The sequence below is a fragment of the Stegostoma tigrinum genome, chromosome 7 (assembly GCF_030684315.1).
Source record: "Stegostoma tigrinum isolate sSteTig4 chromosome 7, sSteTig4.hap1, whole genome shotgun sequence".
Lineage (NCBI taxonomy): Eukaryota > Metazoa > Chordata > Chondrichthyes > Orectolobiformes > Stegostomatidae > Stegostoma > Stegostoma tigrinum.
The window spans coordinates 103,854,409-103,870,688 of record NC_081360.1 but is presented as its reverse complement, the minus strand read 5'-3'; the positions used below and the strand labels follow the sequence as shown (position 1 = coordinate 103,870,688).

At 46.6% G+C, this 16,280-nt stretch overlaps 1 protein-coding gene across 4 annotated transcripts in view; it reads left to right on the top strand.

Moving 5' to 3' along the window:
* The window catches only part of map3k2 (mitogen-activated protein kinase kinase kinase 2), a 128,005-nt gene that overhangs the window by 90,321 nt on the left and 21,404 nt on the right, over positions 1-16,280 (top strand). For all 4 annotated transcript variants that reach the window (XM_059647594.1, XM_059647592.1, XM_059647593.1 and 1 more), the window contains 4 exons: positions 1,152-1,254; positions 6,660-6,790; positions 9,102-9,181; positions 11,640-11,707. In XM_059647594.1, the coding sequence (XP_059503577.1) occupies positions 1,152-1,254; positions 6,660-6,790; positions 9,102-9,181; positions 11,640-11,707 (382 nt within the window). The remainder of the gene's footprint in view (positions 1-1,151; positions 1,255-6,659; positions 6,791-9,101; positions 9,182-11,639; positions 11,708-16,280) is intronic.

The following is a 16,280-nucleotide window of genomic DNA, read 5'->3' as shown; positions in this document are numbered from 1 at the left end:
TGAGACACAAGCTCCCCCGACAAAACCATGCTGCCTATCACTTCTAAATGTGTGTAGATCTTGTCCCTGAGAATCTTTTCCAATAATTTCCCTACTGGCACCGTGAGACTGGCAGGCTTGTAATTTTCAGGGTTATCCCTGCTACCCTTCGTAAACAGTAGGACAATATTAGCTATTCTCCAGTACTCTGGAACCTCACCTGTGGCCAACGAGGATACAAAGATTGATGTACATAAGATTGAAGAGATGCTCAGTGTGAATAGAAAGCAACTGTTCCCCTTGGTTGAGGGGTCATTCACATGGGGGCATAGTTTTCAGATAAGAGGCAGGAAATTCAGAGGGGATTTGGGGAAAATTCTTTTTCACACAGCAGATGGTGGGAATGCAGAGCCTGTGAAGGTGGTGAAGGCCGGAAACCTTACAACCTTTAACAAAATAGTTGGAGGAGCATTTCAAATATCATAGCATTCAAAGATATGGGACGAATGCAGGAAATTGGGATTAGCGCACCACTGGTGGTAATCTCAGTGAACCAAGGGCCTTTTCTGCACTGTATGAATATTTGAAAAATCCATAATGCCTTGAATCTACAAGAATTCTTAATCTTGCTCAGCATAACTCATAATAACAGAAGCACATTAGTTTGATTGTGTGCTGGCTGAAACTCTGAAAATAGACTGAACTTTACTGTGCGCTGTTTAGATCAGGGCTGTGATACCGGGTGGAAGTATGCAAGTGTTGAGAGTCTCCCTTGACTAAATGTCCTGTGTGAAATGAGCTTCCACCTGGTGTGAAGTAATTTTGGTAAAATCTCAGTAAAGCTGTTGTTTCTCATTTTCACTGTTGGACAGCCTAGTTGGTCCACAGAGGTGAAGTGCAGTCCTGTCTCAGGATTTGTGCTTCTGTCTCCTCCAAAACTCTGAAATGGAACATATCCCATTCCTTTGGACTGACATGTAACCTTGAGTGCATTATTCGTACATTCAAACCATGATTTGGTTGTTTGGCAAAATTGTTGGATCTAGACAGATCGTGTTGGCGATGTTAAGTGACTGTGTTGCCTGGGGTGCCTCCTTCGTACAAAATACCTCTGATTATTTTTAATATTTTGATTGTCTATATTTTTAACTTGGATTTTCTCTGTTGCCTAGGTAACAAACCTCAGCAATGTGGAGGCATTACAAACGCTGGATGATTTGGACAATGGCTCAGTCTTTGTAGGTGTGGAGAGGAAAAACAAGCTGTCGTTGATAGGTAAGCTCTAGTTTGTAAGAACCCAGCTCAGGAAGTGATTCAGTCCATCATAGCTGGACTGGTGCAAAATCCCTGGCCAAAGCCAAATCCTATTTCCTATCTCTATTCACTTTTCTGCCTCCTTTACCTTTTTGTATTCAATTCTAATATTTACTGAACAGATTAATTTTATGGTAATGTTGCTGGAGTGGTGACTCAGAAACCCAGGCTAATGTTCTGGGGGCAAGAAATCCCCCTCAGCCTCTTACGTTCAACTGAAAACAAACCAAGTTTTTCCAATCTCTCCTCAAAGCTAATAGCCTCAGGCAACATCCTGGTAAACTGTTTCTCTACTCCCTTCAACGCTTCCACATCCTTCTGTTAGTGTGACAGCCAGAACTATGTGCACTATTCCAAGTGTGGCCAAACTAAAGACCCATACAGCAGCAATGTGACTTGCCAATTTTTATGCTTTGTGCCCCGATCGATGAAGGCAAGCATGCTGTATAAAGTTTTTAGGAAGACTTAAAGCTTGGGTTGTGGGTGAGGTTGTAGACTTACTCACCAAGCCGCTCTGTTTGGTTGCAGATGTTTCATCACCCTGCTAGGTAACATTGTCACTGCTCCTCAGGTGAAGCATTGGTGTTCTGTCCCACTTGTTATTTATATGTCTCGCTTTTCTGGGGTGGTTGGCGTCAATTCCGGTTTTGTTTTTCAGTGGCTTGTATATTGGGCCCAGTTCAATGTGTTTGTTGATCAAGTTCCAGTTGGAATGCTAGGACTCCAGGAATTCTCTGGCTTGCGCTATTATGGATGTGTTGTCCCAGTTGAATTTGAGTCCTCCTTTGTCTGTGTGAATTGAGATCTGTGAGAATTGGTCGTGTCTCAGCCTTTGTGTATCCTGCTTGTATCATTTTGCAATCCTAACCCAATCTTAGTTTTAGATCCCATGATACCCTTGCTGAAGAATTCTGGATTTCTGATGCCCTATTCTCTATTTTCATTTTTGCACAACAATGTCTACAGTTCTTAAAGTGCTCAATGATATTCTAAGGTTTAGATTTAAGTATTTACTTAGGAAATACCTGCTCGCTGACACCCAGTTTGGGTTCCACCAGGGAGCTCTGTTCCCACCCTCATTGCAGCCTTGGTGCGAATAAAAAGAGCTGAATTCCTGAGGTGAGGTGAGAGGGACAGCCCTTGACAAAAACGTGACATTCAACTGAGTGTGGCATCAGGAGCCTTAGCAAAACTGGAATCGGTGGGAATTTGGCAAAGTCATACTTTCATTTTCTTCACTCATGGGATGTGGGCATCTCTGGCTAAGCCAGCATTTATTGTCCCAAGGGCAGTGAAGAGTCAGTCACGTTGCTGTAGGTCTGGAGTCACATGTAGGCCAGACTAGATAGGACAGCAGATTTTCTTTTTTAGAGGACTTTCGTGAATCAGATGGGTTTTCTGAACAATTGGCAATGGTTTTGTCAACATTGGATCCCTAATTCTAAATTCTTTATTGAATTCAAATTCCACCACTTGCCATGACACGATTTGAACCTACATCCCCAAAACACGAGATAATAAAGTGTGAAGCTGGATGAACACAGCAGACCAAGCAGCATCTCAGGAGCACAAAAGCTGACGTTTTGGCCTAGACCCTTCATCAGAGAGCAATTTGGTGTCCAGTAAAGCTGAGTAGAGCTGGGTGTTCAGTCTGTGGATCCTGCGGAGGATAAAAAACAGGAGAGATCCTTTGTCGGTCTGGGAGAGGGAGGCTCTGAGCTGGGGCAGGTTGGATTGCAGTGCCTGAAGATGCCAGCGCATGGCTGCGAGTGTCTGTTTCAGGACTCGCAGGGAGAAACGCTTCTGAAGGGTCTGAATTTTCTGGGTGTAGAGGTGGTCACGGTTGAGGCCAAATTTGGAAGGCTTGAATGTAGACTGTAGTCCAATGGGGATATTCCGGTTCCGTAGGCAGGTGCTGAGGAAGGTGATGTGACTGTGGTACCTGGTTTGCTTCAGGACATGGTCGAGCAGTTTCAAGGTTGAAGAGATTACAAGAGAGTTGCAGTGGGAGAGACGTTCCCTGAGGTTACTCCGGAGGGAGGAGGGTAACTTCTTCAGCTTAGGCCTGGAAGAGGCTTCGCAGTGAGGTTAAAATTGTATCAGAGATAATGGGAACTGCAGATGCTGGAGAATCCAAGATAATAAAGTGTGAAGCTGGATGAACACAGCAGGCCAAGCAGCATCTCAGGAGCACAAAAGCTGACGTTTCGGGCCTAGACCCTTCATCAGAGACCCCAAAACACAGCAGAGTATAAAAAAAGCCAAAGAACAGCAGGTGCTGGAAATCAAAAATAAAAACAAATTGCTGGACAAACTCAGCAGATCTGGCAGCACCTGTGAAGAGGAAACAGAGTTTATATTTCGGGTTCAGTGACCCTTCTTCAGAACTGATTGTAGCTAGGAAAAGGCTGGTATATAATCAGCAGCTGGGGAAAGAGGAAGGAGTAGACAATAGGTGGAGTGAAGCCCAGAGAGAGAGAGAGAAAGACAGTTGAGCAGACAAAGGCATGGGTAAAGGGCAGCCTTTGCGAATGACCATTAGTGGATGACAATGACTTGTTTGTGATAGAAGTCCATGTGATGATAAGGCCTGGTATATGGGGATTGGGTTAAGGACATAGGAGAAGGTGCTTGGCCCTAAGGTTGTTGAACTCTGTATTGAGTCCAGGAAGTTGCAGGGTCCCCAAACAGAAAATGAGATGCTGCTATTCCAGTTTGCTTTGAGCTTCACTGGGAGCACTGCAGCAAGCCTGAGACAGAGATATCGGGTAGGATACTTGGTGTTTTGAAATGGCAGACAACAGGAAGCTCTGGATCATTTTTGCACACAGCATTTAGATATTCTGTGAAGTGGTTGCCCAGTCTGCATTTTGTTTCCTCAATATAGAGCAGATCACGTTGTGAGCAGCAAGTACAACCGTCTAGATTAAGTGAGGTGCAGGTAAATCGCTGCTTCACCTGGATGGTGTGTCAAGGTCTTGGCTACTGTGGAGGGAGGAAGTAAATGACATATTTGCCACCCTCTGTGATTGCATGGGAATTTATTGTGGGGCTCTGGGGAGGTGTTGAGAGTGGAGGAGGAGTGGATCAGGGCGTCCCAAAGGGAGTGGTCCCTGCAGAAGGCTGACACATGAAAGGAGGAGTGTATGTGTCTGGTGGTGTCATCCTGCTAAAAGTGATGGAGATGGCAGCTACTGATTCTTTGATTGTGGACTCTGGTGGGCTGGTTGGTGAGGATGCAGGGTCTCTACTGCTGTTGTGGGAAGGAAGATGGAGTGAGGGTTGAAGTGCAGGAGATAGGTCGGCCGGAGCTGAGGGCCCTGTCAAGCCCTGTCAACTTCGGAAGGAGACAGAAGCAGGCTGTGAAGGATTGGGGAACTATAAGCTTAGAAGCAGTGGCAGACTGATCAACAGGTGATATGAAATTTATTGTGACCATTGTGGATGCAATAGTTGGTGTTCCATAGTGGTGTTACGGTCGAGGTGGAAGTATCCAAGAGCTGGTACATAGCATCACCCTTGTCAGCAGGCGAGATTTGATTTGGTTTTATTATTGTCACATGTACTGAAATACAGTGAAAAATATTGTTTGACATGCAATTTGTGAAAATCATACCTAACACAAGTACATCACAGTAACAGAACAGAATACAGAATATAGTGTTACAGCTACAAGAAGGTGCAGAGCAAAAGTAATTCTGACAGTCTTAAAATTCAGACTTAAAAAGATAGAACAATTATAATTGGTGTAAGGTGACAAAATGCGAAGAGTTGCCATGCTCCGGTACTATCTTGCAAGAGAGTTACAAAGTTAGGGTTGGATCTGAGAGCAAGGCGTGCAATCGGGGCAGATCAGTTAGAATGAGTGATGGAATGAAATTAGCTGAGTCTCTGGATTAATAGTCTAGCAATAATACCACTATACCATCACTTCTCCACATACGTAACCTACAGGGAAATGGTTGTTGAAGGTCAGTCAGCCCAACTTCAGGATTTCTGAGTTGCTTCATCAATGACCATCTTTCTGACATGAGATCAGAAGTGGGGATGTTCGCTGAGAACTGAATGATGTTCTGCATCATGTGACTCTGTAGATCCTGAAACCGTTCATGTCCAAGTACAGAAATACCTGGATAACATCAAAGCTTGGGCTAAAAAATAGCAAATAATATTCACGCCACGTAAATGCCAGGTAATAACCATCTCCAAACATAGCCATCATGGAATCCGTTGGCATCAACATCCTGCAGGATATCATTGACCAGGAACTGAACTGGGTTTGCCATATAAACACAGGCCTACAAGAGCAGATCAGTGGCTCAGAATACTACAGTGTGTTATTCACCTTCTGATTCCCCAAAGCCTGTCCTCCATCTGCAAGGCACAAATAAGGAGTGTGATGGGACAGTCCCCATTTGCCCAGATGGGTGCAACTCCAGCAACACTCAGGAAGCTTGGCATCATGCAGGGCAAAGCAGCCTGTTTGACTGGCAACACATCACAATCATTCACTCCCTTCACCACCACCAGTGCTTAGAAGCAGCAGTGTGTACCATCTACAAAATGCATTGCTGAAATTTTGCAAGGCTGCTGAGAAATCACCTTCTAAACTCATTACCATTGTCTTATAGAAGGCAGCAGGTGCATGGGAAGACCACTCCTTGCTAGTTCCCCTCCAAACTACTCGCTGCCCTGACTTGGAAATATATTGCTGTTCCTTCAGTGTCTCTAGGTCAATATCCTGGAATTCTCTCCCTAAGAACGTTGTGGCTCTAACTGCAGTTCAAGAAGGCTGCTCACCACCACCTTCTCAAAGGCATTTCAAGATTGGCAATGAATGCTGAACTTTCCAATGATGTCCACATCCCATGAATGAATAACATTTTCCTGCAATTAAGATAAATTCAACTGCTGAGGAAGACTTTAAGTGTTTCCACCCAGAATCAGAAACATTGTTTGAATCAAAAGTTTTCTATTAGACTGCCACAATCTCACCACCATACTCTCTATTCATCCTGAGGTTAATTGGATCCTGATATGTTAAGATTTGATAGATTCTATTTCAGTCCCAAGCCCAACCCTCATGAAGTTAGTTATTGTTTAATTTGGAAAGTATGCAGCTTTTGTTCTTCCAGGGACAGGTTGGAATTCCTACTGTTTCCTTGGCAGATGGTCTCATGGAGGTGCAGTCTTTACAGTAAATCTCTGTCCCCCATCACGTTTCCATCACCTCTCTTTGAAACAGATGCTTCCTTTGTCTTTGACTTTAATGTTTCACACTATGGTTGATAACTGGGAATTGTCAGGATCATGCTTTGTTTTGTGGGATTGGTTTGTTAACTGCGAATCCTCTGCATTTTGCTCAGTTTCGCATACACCCGATCGGAGCTCACCGCCACCTGGGTACATTCCAGATGGGCAGCAGCAGGTGGCACGAAATGGATCCTATACTAGCATCAACAGTGAAGGCGAATTCATTCCCGAAAGCATGGACCAAGTAAGGATCCCTCTATCTGTGTGCTTTATCTAATGATAGAAATACACCAGCTCACTGTCTGTGATAAGGGAAGGGCCTCCCCATATATGTATATTTGCAATTCGTCGGATGAAGGGGATTTAGTTTGATAAGAGACTGCTTACATTTGGATGCAATTCTTTGCAGACTGAGGGAAGATCCAACAGAGACACTTGAAAAAGAATGAAAATAGTTCACAAGGTAAACAGGTGACAAATTTTCCCTTGGCCAAGTAAATTCAGAATAGAAATAGAATCTTAAAATCCAACCTGGTTAAAAGTAAACCCAGATGAAACTGTTTCACACACGGTATTGTCAGAGTATGGCGAGTGCAAGAACAAGGAGGCAGTCTGGGCAAGCTAATGGGGCTAACGGTAGACAAGTCTCCTGGCCCTGATGAAATGCATCCCAGGGTACTAGAAGAGGTGATGGGGGAAATAGCAAATGCACTAGTAATTATGTACCAAAATTCACTGGACTCTGGGGTGGTTCCTGCAGATTGGAAAACAGCCAATGTGACGCCACTGTTTAAAAAAGGAAATAGACAAAAAGCAGGTAACTATCGGCCAGTTAGCTTAACTTCAGTAGTGGGGAAAATGTTTCAATCTGTCATCAAGGAAGAAACAGCAAGACATCTGGATATAAATTGTTCCATTGGGAACACCCAGCATGGGTTCATGAAGGGTAGGTCATGTTTAATTAATTTGGTGGAATTCTTTGAGGACATTACTTGCATGGTGGACTATGGGGAACCTGTAATTGTAGTGTATCTGGATTTCCAGAAGGCATTTGACAAGGTGCCACACCTCAGGCTGCTACATAAGATAAAGTTGCACGGTATTACAGGTAATGTATTGGCAAGGACAGAGGATCGGTTGGCTAATAGAAAGCAAAGAGTAGGGGTAAATGGGTGTTTTTCTGGTTGGCGGTCAGTGGTTAGTGGTGAGCCTCTGGGATCAACGTTGGGACTGCAATTGTTTACAATATACATAGATGATTTGGAGTTGGGGACTAAGTGTGGTGTATCAAAATCTGCAGATAACACAAAGATGAGTTGTAGAACGAAGTGTGCAGAAGACACAAAGTCTGCAGAGGGATATAGATAGCCTAAGCGAGTGGGCAAAGGTCTGGCAGATGGAGTACAATGTTGATAAGTGTGAGGTCATCCATTTTGGTAGGAATAACTGCAAAATGGACTATGTTTTAAATGGTAAAAATTGCAGCACGCTGCTGTGCAGAGGGACTTGGGTGTCCTTGTACATGAATTGCGAAAAGTAGGATTGCAGGTGCAGCAGGCAATTAAAAAGGCAAATGGAATTTTGTCTGTCGTTTCTAGAGGGATGGAGTTTAAAAGCAGGGAGGCTATGCTGCAGCTGTCTTGGGTCCTGGTGAGGCTACACCTGGAGTACTGTGTGCAGTTTTGGTCTCCTTACTTCTGAAAAGATATACTAGCACTGGACGGGGTGCAGAGGAGATTCACTCAGTTGATTCCAGTGTTGAGAGCGTTGGCTTATGAGGAGAGACTGAGTTTACTGGGATTATACTCATTGGAATTCAGAAGAGTGAGGGCAGATCTTATAGAAACGTTTAAGATTATGAAGGGAATAGATAAGGTGGAGGTAGGGAGGTTGTTTCCACTAGCAGATGAAACTAGGACTAAGGGGCATAGCCTCAAATTAAAGGGAAGCAGATACAGGACTGAGATCAGGAGGAACTCCTTCACCCAAAGGGTTGTGAATCTGTGGAATTCCCTGCCCAGTGAAGTGGCTCAAGCTACCTCGCTGAATGTGTTTAAGGCAAGGCTAGATAAATTCTTGAACAGTAAAGGAATTAAGGGTTATGGTGTGCGGGCAGATAAGTGGAGCTGAGTCTCAAAGATCAGTCATGATCTTATTAAATGGTGGGGCAGGCTCCTAGTTCTTATGAGCAATTTTGATTGCAAAGTGAGGATTTTACAGGATGTGGCAAAGGATAGATGGTTAAAATTAAAAAGATAAAGCTGCCACAGAGGAGAAAGTGATGCCACTGGTTCAACTAGCTGAATTCTGTTCCGAAGATTCTTCAGGTATGATGAAGTTATTCTCATCTGTATTAGTTTGAGATTTGGGCCACCTGGTGTATTTGTCCATCACCTATTAACAGAGTTCTCCATGCCTGAATAGTGATGCCTCACATTGCAAACTCATTTCTTCCTTGCTGCAAGTGTTTCTTACCTTTTTAGTTTTCTCATTTCAGTTGTTGAATTTTTTCAAGCAAAGGTATCTTGTTTGACTTGTAATTGTTTGCTTGATAGATGTTGGACCCACTGTCGATGAGCAGCCCTGAGAATTCAGCATCAGGGAGTTGTCCATCTCTGGACAGTCCGTTAGACAGGTAAAGTTATCCTGCCTCTCATCAAATCCTGATAATCACTCACGTAAAGTAACTTGGTAAATTGGACTCTGTTACAAGTGATGTACAAATGTAGTTATTGCAATGATGTTGACTTCATTCTTGAAAAAAGATGCAACTCCACATCATATTTTACACATTCTTAAACGTCTTTCAGAAAAATAACTAGTTGCTTTCTTAGCCAGACTCTTGGAAGCGTTGCGGATGTAGAGGGAGAACAGAGCAGGCTCATGTTTGAAGACTTGCCAGGAATACTTACAAACTTTGGAGTTAGGAGCAGAAAAAAAATGACTCAGTAAGATCATGGCTGATCTGATTGAACAAATAACAGTATAGTGCAGGAACAGACCCTCTAAACCTGTGCTGACACATTTTGCCCTTCCATATTAAAACTGTCTTCACTTACAGGATCCGTGTCCCTCTATTCCCTTTCTATTCATATATTCATCCAAGTGCTTCTTGAAAGCTGCAATTGTATCTGCTTCCTCCCCGACCTTTAGAACATTGAACAGTACAGCACAGTACAGGCCCTTTGGCCCACGACGTGCCAAACTTTTGCCTTAAATCTAAGGTCTATCTAACCTCCACCCCTGCCTTACACTGTCATCCATATGCCTATCTAATAGCCGATTAAATGCCCCTAATGAGGCCGACACCACTACCCTCTCGTGCAATGCATTCCACACCCCGACCGCGCTCTGAGTAAAGAACCTACCTCAGACATCTCCCCTATATCTACCTCCACTCCCTTTACAACTATATCACCTCATAATAGCTACCTCCACCCGAGGGGAAAGTCTCTGGCTGTCTGCTCTAAGTACACCTCTGATCATTTTGTACACCTCTATCAAGTCATCTCTCATCCTTCATCATTGTAAAGTGAAAAGCCCTAGCGCTCTCAGCCTTTCTTCGCAAGACCTTGTCTCCATTCCAGGCAACACTTCAGTAAATCACCTCTGCACCTTTTCCAATGCTTCCACATCTTTGACGGTGTATTCCAGGCACCCGCCACCCTTTGTGTGAAAAACTTGCCTCGCACATCTCTTTTAAACTCCCCAACCCCACCTGCACCTGTGTCTTTTAGTAATTGACCCCTCCACTCTGCAAAACAGGCTCATACTTTCCACTGTATCCATGCCATTCACAATCTTATGAACTTCTATCAAATTGCTCCTCATTCTCCTGTATTCCAGTGAAAACAACCCAAAATCCACCATATTGGGCAACATTCTGGTAGACCTTTTCTGTATCTTCTCCAAAGCATCCACATCCTTCTGGTAGTGTGGTAACCAGAACTGTACACAATTGCTCCATGCTCCCAATGTATGAGGGGCAATGTATGTTTTATGACAAAGCATGAGCACAGAGAAAAATAAAGCTAACTTGCATTTATGTGGTGCTTTTTACAAAATCTGACATCACAAAGCACTTTGCAGCCATCTAGATTCTTTAGCAGTGTGGTTACTGTCGTAATATAGGAAATACAAACACAAATTTGTGTTTGGTAATATTCTAGAAACAACAAAGCTTATGGAACTGCGCAACACAGGAATAGGCCCTTCAGCCCACAATGTTATGCAGAACATGATGCTAAATTAAACTAATCTCTTCTGCCTACCCTTAGTCTGTCTCCCTCCATTACTTGCATGTTCATGTGTTTATCTTAAAGACATTAAAAACTCCTATTGTATCCATCACTTGGAGTAACAGGACCTGAAATGAAAACTCTATTGCACCTTCACCATGGTGAGTTTATTTATAATTGTGAGGCTGTAAGAGTTCCCGTACTGATGGTTTAGGGTTCCTCAAAGGAAAATGGCATTTTTATTTTATGACTTATCTCCTCTTGTCCTCAAGTGGAAGTTGTACTGGAGGCATTCAGCCTTCACCTTTCTCAACAATTAAATGTTTTAATCTCAGTTTGGATGTAGATCAGCCTGTGCAGGAGCTGTGCGTTGGCCTGTAGTGGTTAGCATCAGTGATCTCAGCAGACTCCTGTTGCCATGATAATGGGACATGAATTGTTTGATTTGGTCTTTAGCCTATGATGAGTTATTCATCATTGTGATCATAGTTGGAGCATTGTGAAGTGTTACTGGGTTAAAGGGGAGAGAGATGAGCTAATATTCTTGTTGCTGAACCAGTGACAATGGAGAATGCAAGAGGGCTCACTGGGACTTGTCTGTGGACTCTCAACTTGGTTTGCTGTGTGGAGATTAGATACTTGGCCCAGGCACCATTCATCAAGTGCTGTCAGGCTGCATCTGTTGCATCTTTTTGAACTTTTGTTTAAGATGAATTGGCAAGTATGCCAAAAGTATTACAAAACATTCATTTTTAAAATATTGTTGATATTTAACTGTATGATAGTTTTAGTGATATAAAGTCCACACTTTATTCACTGGACATCATCGATCTAACGCTTTATTTTACTTTGCAGTGATAGCTATCCTAAATCTTGGATGCCCAGGGCACAGAGCTATCCAGATAATCATCAAGATTATTCAGGTGAGCTTTGAACCTTCAGCTGCCTGGGTCAGAAGGTTTGGTATTTCTTCTGTACACCTCTCGATCCTGTTCTGCCATTCAGTAAGCTCACAGCTGAATCTGATTACTGTATGTGCATGTCTGTTCCTGATAACTCTTCACCCTTTTGCTTATCAAGAATTTATTTACCTCTGCCTTACAAATAGCCAAGGACACTCTGCCAACTTTTGAGGAAGAGAGTTCCTAAGATTCATACTCTCCATAAGCAAAGTTTTTTTTTTCCTCATTTCCGCCTTAACTGAGTGACACCTTATGTTTGAACAGTGACACATCTATCCAAATATCGCTTCAGGTTGGTTAGTGTCTCTTTTTGCTTTATTAATACTTCCATGAATTCCCTTTAGGTTTGTTTTTTATTTATTTTTCATGGGATATGGGTGTGACTGGCAAGACGAGCAGCTGCTTTTCATACCTAATGATCCTTGAAATGAGTGACTTGGCTGCCCTCTGAAATGGTCTAACAAGAGCCAACCACATTGCAGTGGGTCAGGAGTCATGTAGGCCAGAGCAGGTAAGGACAGCAAATTTCCCTCCCTAAAGTACACCGGTGAGTCAGATGGCTTTTTACGGCAATCAAAGATAGCTTCATCGTCGCCATCACTGAGATGACAGTTAACTTCACATTTTATTAATTGAATTTGATTTCCAGTTTCTGTGTCCCCAGTGCATTAACCGGATTGCTGGTCCAGTTGTGTTACTACTACGTTGCTGTTGGCCTAAGTTATTCTGCTAAAAAGATGTTGTTTGGCTCATGTATATGTAAGGCTAGTTCTGGATGTGAGTTTGCTCGCTGAGCTGGAAGGTTAGTTTTCAGACGTTTCGTCACTTCTTTTTATTTGAAAAATATAGTTTATTCATAAGACGTACAAAAATAAAACATTTATACACCTACCCAGTCATGCAAGCCACTCCGGGTTAGCCGGGGGTACATAGACCAACTAAAGGAAAAAAAACAAACAAACAAAGAAGAAGAAAAAAAAAAGCAAAGAAAATACCCCGGCAGTCGTCACCCCACACAGTCCCAGTTGGCCCCCTGACCAGTTGGGGAAGGCGCCAGCTGGGCCCAGTTACCAGATAGGGCCCTTTTTTCTATTCTGGACGAGGGGTTTCATACCGTGGTCTTTCACCACCGCGCCTTGGCGGCAGCTGCTCCAAACTTTAGCGCGTCCCTCAGCACGTAGTCCTGGATCTTTTGAGTGCGCCAGTCTGCAACACTCGGTCGGGGTCAGTTCTTTCAGCTGGCAGACCAGCAAGTTGTGGGCAGACCAAAGAGCGTTTTTCACCGCATTGATGGTCCTCCAGGCACAGTTGATGTTGGTCTCGGCGTGCGTCCCGGGAAACAGCCCATAGAGCACGGAGTCCCGTGCCACGGAGCTGCTCGGGATGAACCTCGACAAATACCACTGCATCCCCCTCCAGACCTCCTGCGCATAGGCACATTCCAGAAGGAGGTGATCGACAGTCTCATCCCCCCACGCAGCCGCCTCGAGGGCAGCGTGCGGTGGCGGAGAGATTCCGGGCATGCATAAAGGATCTCACCGCCAGCCAAGCAATGTCCTTGTGCTTGTTTGAAAGTTCTGGCGATGAGGCATTCTACCAAATGACTTTGGCAGTCTGCGTGGGGAACCACACGACGGGATCCACCCTCTCCTTTTCCCGAAGGGCCTCGAGGATACTACATGCTGACCACTGCCTGACGGCCTTGTGGTCAAAGGTGTTTCCTTTCAAAAATTTCTCCACGAATGACAGGTGGTACGGAACGGTCCAACTACTCGGAGCGTTCCGTGGCAACGAGGCCAGGCCCATCCTTCGCAACACCGGGGACAGGTAGAACCTCAGTAAGTAGTGACACTTGGTGTTTGCGTACTGAGGATCTACGCACAGCTTGATGCAGCCGCACACAAAGGTAGCCGTCAGGGTGAGGGTGGCGTTCGGTACGCCCTTTCCCCCATTTCCCAGATCTTTGTACATGGTGTCCCTGCGGACCCGGTCCATCCTCGACCCCCAAATGAAGTGGAAGATGGCCCGGGTGACCACAGCGACGCAGGTCCAGGTAATAGGCCAGGCCTGCGCCACATACAACGGTACCGAAAGCCCCTCGCACCTGACAGCCAGGTTCTTACCCGCGATGGAGAGGGACCGGAGCGTCCACCTGCCCAGCTTCTGCTTCAGTTTGGTGATACGCTCCTCCCAAGTCTTAGTGCACGCCCCAGCTCCACCAAACCAAACACCCAGCACCTTCAGGTAGTCTGTCCTGACGGTGAAGGGGATGAAGGAGCGGTCATCCCAGTTCCCGAAGAACACGACCTCGCTCTTACCCCTATTGACTTTGGCACCCGAGGCCAGTTCAAACTGGCTGCAGATGTCCAACAGCCTACTCACCGACCGACGATCGGTGCAGAAGACGGCAACGTCGTCCATGTACAGGGAGGGCTTGACCTGAAGGCCTCCGCTGCCTGGGATGCGGCGAAGGGCTCCACACAGCACACGAACAAGGCAGGAGAGAGCGGGCAGCCCTGCCTGACTCCAGATCTGATGGGAAAACTGTCCGATTCCCACCCATTGATCGAGACTGCGCTAACGATGTTTGTTTAGAGCAGCCAGATCCAATTGCGGATTCCCTCCCCGACTTCCGAGATGGTGAAGTTGCGCCCCCGCAGCAGAATAGCCAGGCCCGAGTAGCGACAGTCGTTACCCCCCGACGAGATCGAAGGCCCACAGGTCCAGGCGCCGGACCATTTCCCGTACCTGCTGAGGTGCGGTATCCCGCACTCCTCCAGAAACAGGAGGTCCGCCTTGACGGTGGTCAGGTAGGCCAACGTGGACACACATCTTGCGGTGGACTTGACGCTGCGCACATTAATGCTCGCAACTCGTACCCCCATTGTGGGCAGTGACCGCAGTACCCTCCCCAAGTCCAAGGTCCAGCCCCTCCATCTGTCCCTTCATGCCCATTGCCCGGGCTAACTGCTGGACGCTCTCTGGGCTCAGGAAACCATCCGTGTTGCCTTCCGGGTGGCATCCCCCCACCGGGGGTACGGAGGCAGGAGAGTCCGGCTCTGGGTCAGGCTGGGGACGCGCTGTTTCCTCCTTCCCACCTGGAAGTTCCAGGGGGCCCTCCAGGGCCCCAGTGGCACGTGACTGGGTGTCGGAGGGAGCCTCAGGACGCCTCCCGTCACCTGGAAGCGTGGTGCTGCTTTCCTTCTCCCTTGAGATCTTTAGCTTCTGCTTTGAGAAGGCCCTCTCTGAATCTCCCTTGTCAGAGGAGCTCTTATAGCCCCCCTGTAGCTGCCTCTTCCCGCCTGATGGTTGCGGTTCCTGGGCCCGCCTACGCGCCTTCCTCCTCGCTTTCCGGACCGTCGTCCACTCCCCTGGGTTGCCTGTCACCGCCTCCATCGAGTCCGCGTTGTTGGGGGGGAGCGGAGCCTGGAGGGGCGCTTTGCTGACCTCGGGCCCATCCTGCGTGGCTGGGCCCTCCTGCACGATCTGGCCCTCCTGCACATTAGTGGGGTCCTTGCTGGGCCCTGGTGCCTTCCTCTCCTCCGGGGGGGCTGGCCCCGCATTGCCCCTGCCGGTGACGTGGGCGTAGGTGGTCCCCCGCCGCAGGCATGCCCTATAGAGGTGGCCCGCTTCCCCGCAAAGGTTGCAGCTTTTTTCTTGTGGGCAATCCTTTGCAAGGTGTCCCTCCTCCCTGCAGATGGTGGCTTTGCAGTCGGCCGCCACGTGGCCTGACCTACCACAGGCATGGCAGACTTTAGGTTGCCCTGCGTAGGTCAGGTAACCCTTGCTCCCGCTGATCGCGAAGCTGGACGGTGGGTGTACGACGTTCCCGTCCGCGCCCATCCTCAGCGTCGCCTTGACCTGCCTCTTACTGGTCCAGATCCCAAAGGGTTCCATGATGTCGGTTAGGTCCCCTTCCACCTTCACGTACCTTCCAAGGAAGGTCAGGACATCAACTGCTGGCGCATGCGGGTTGTACATGTGTACAGTCACCATACGGCTCCTCTGCGCTGGCATCATGAACAGCGGGACAGCGGTCAATACAGAGAGGGGGCCCTCACCTCCTTTCTCCTTGAAAACCTCCAGGAAGCGCTCACAAAGCTTGGCACTCCTGAAGGTTACATAGTAAAAACCTCCTCCGGGGAAATCCTGCAGGCAGTAAATGTCCGCAGCAGCGAACCCGCAACAGTCCAACAGGACCCTCTTCACGAAGAAGGTGCGGTCCACAGGTGCACCTTCATCCACCTTCTTCACGGAAACACGGATGGTGTTCCGGACCCCCTGACCTGGGGCACAAGCACTTGCCGCAGCCATCATTGCAGGTTGGCTGCTCCCCTGAACTAGCGTTAGGCCGAAGCCAGCATTAAGATCCACCGGTTGCAAGGGTGCACAGCCAACCCGATGTCTTCCTTCCACCTCCAACACAGCGCTCTCCCCCTCTCGGTCCACAGAAGAGTGGGTCTTTATTTTGTTCCAGATGTAAGCTGGTTTGCTCCCACATGTTTTTTCACCATTCTAGGTAACATCATCAGTG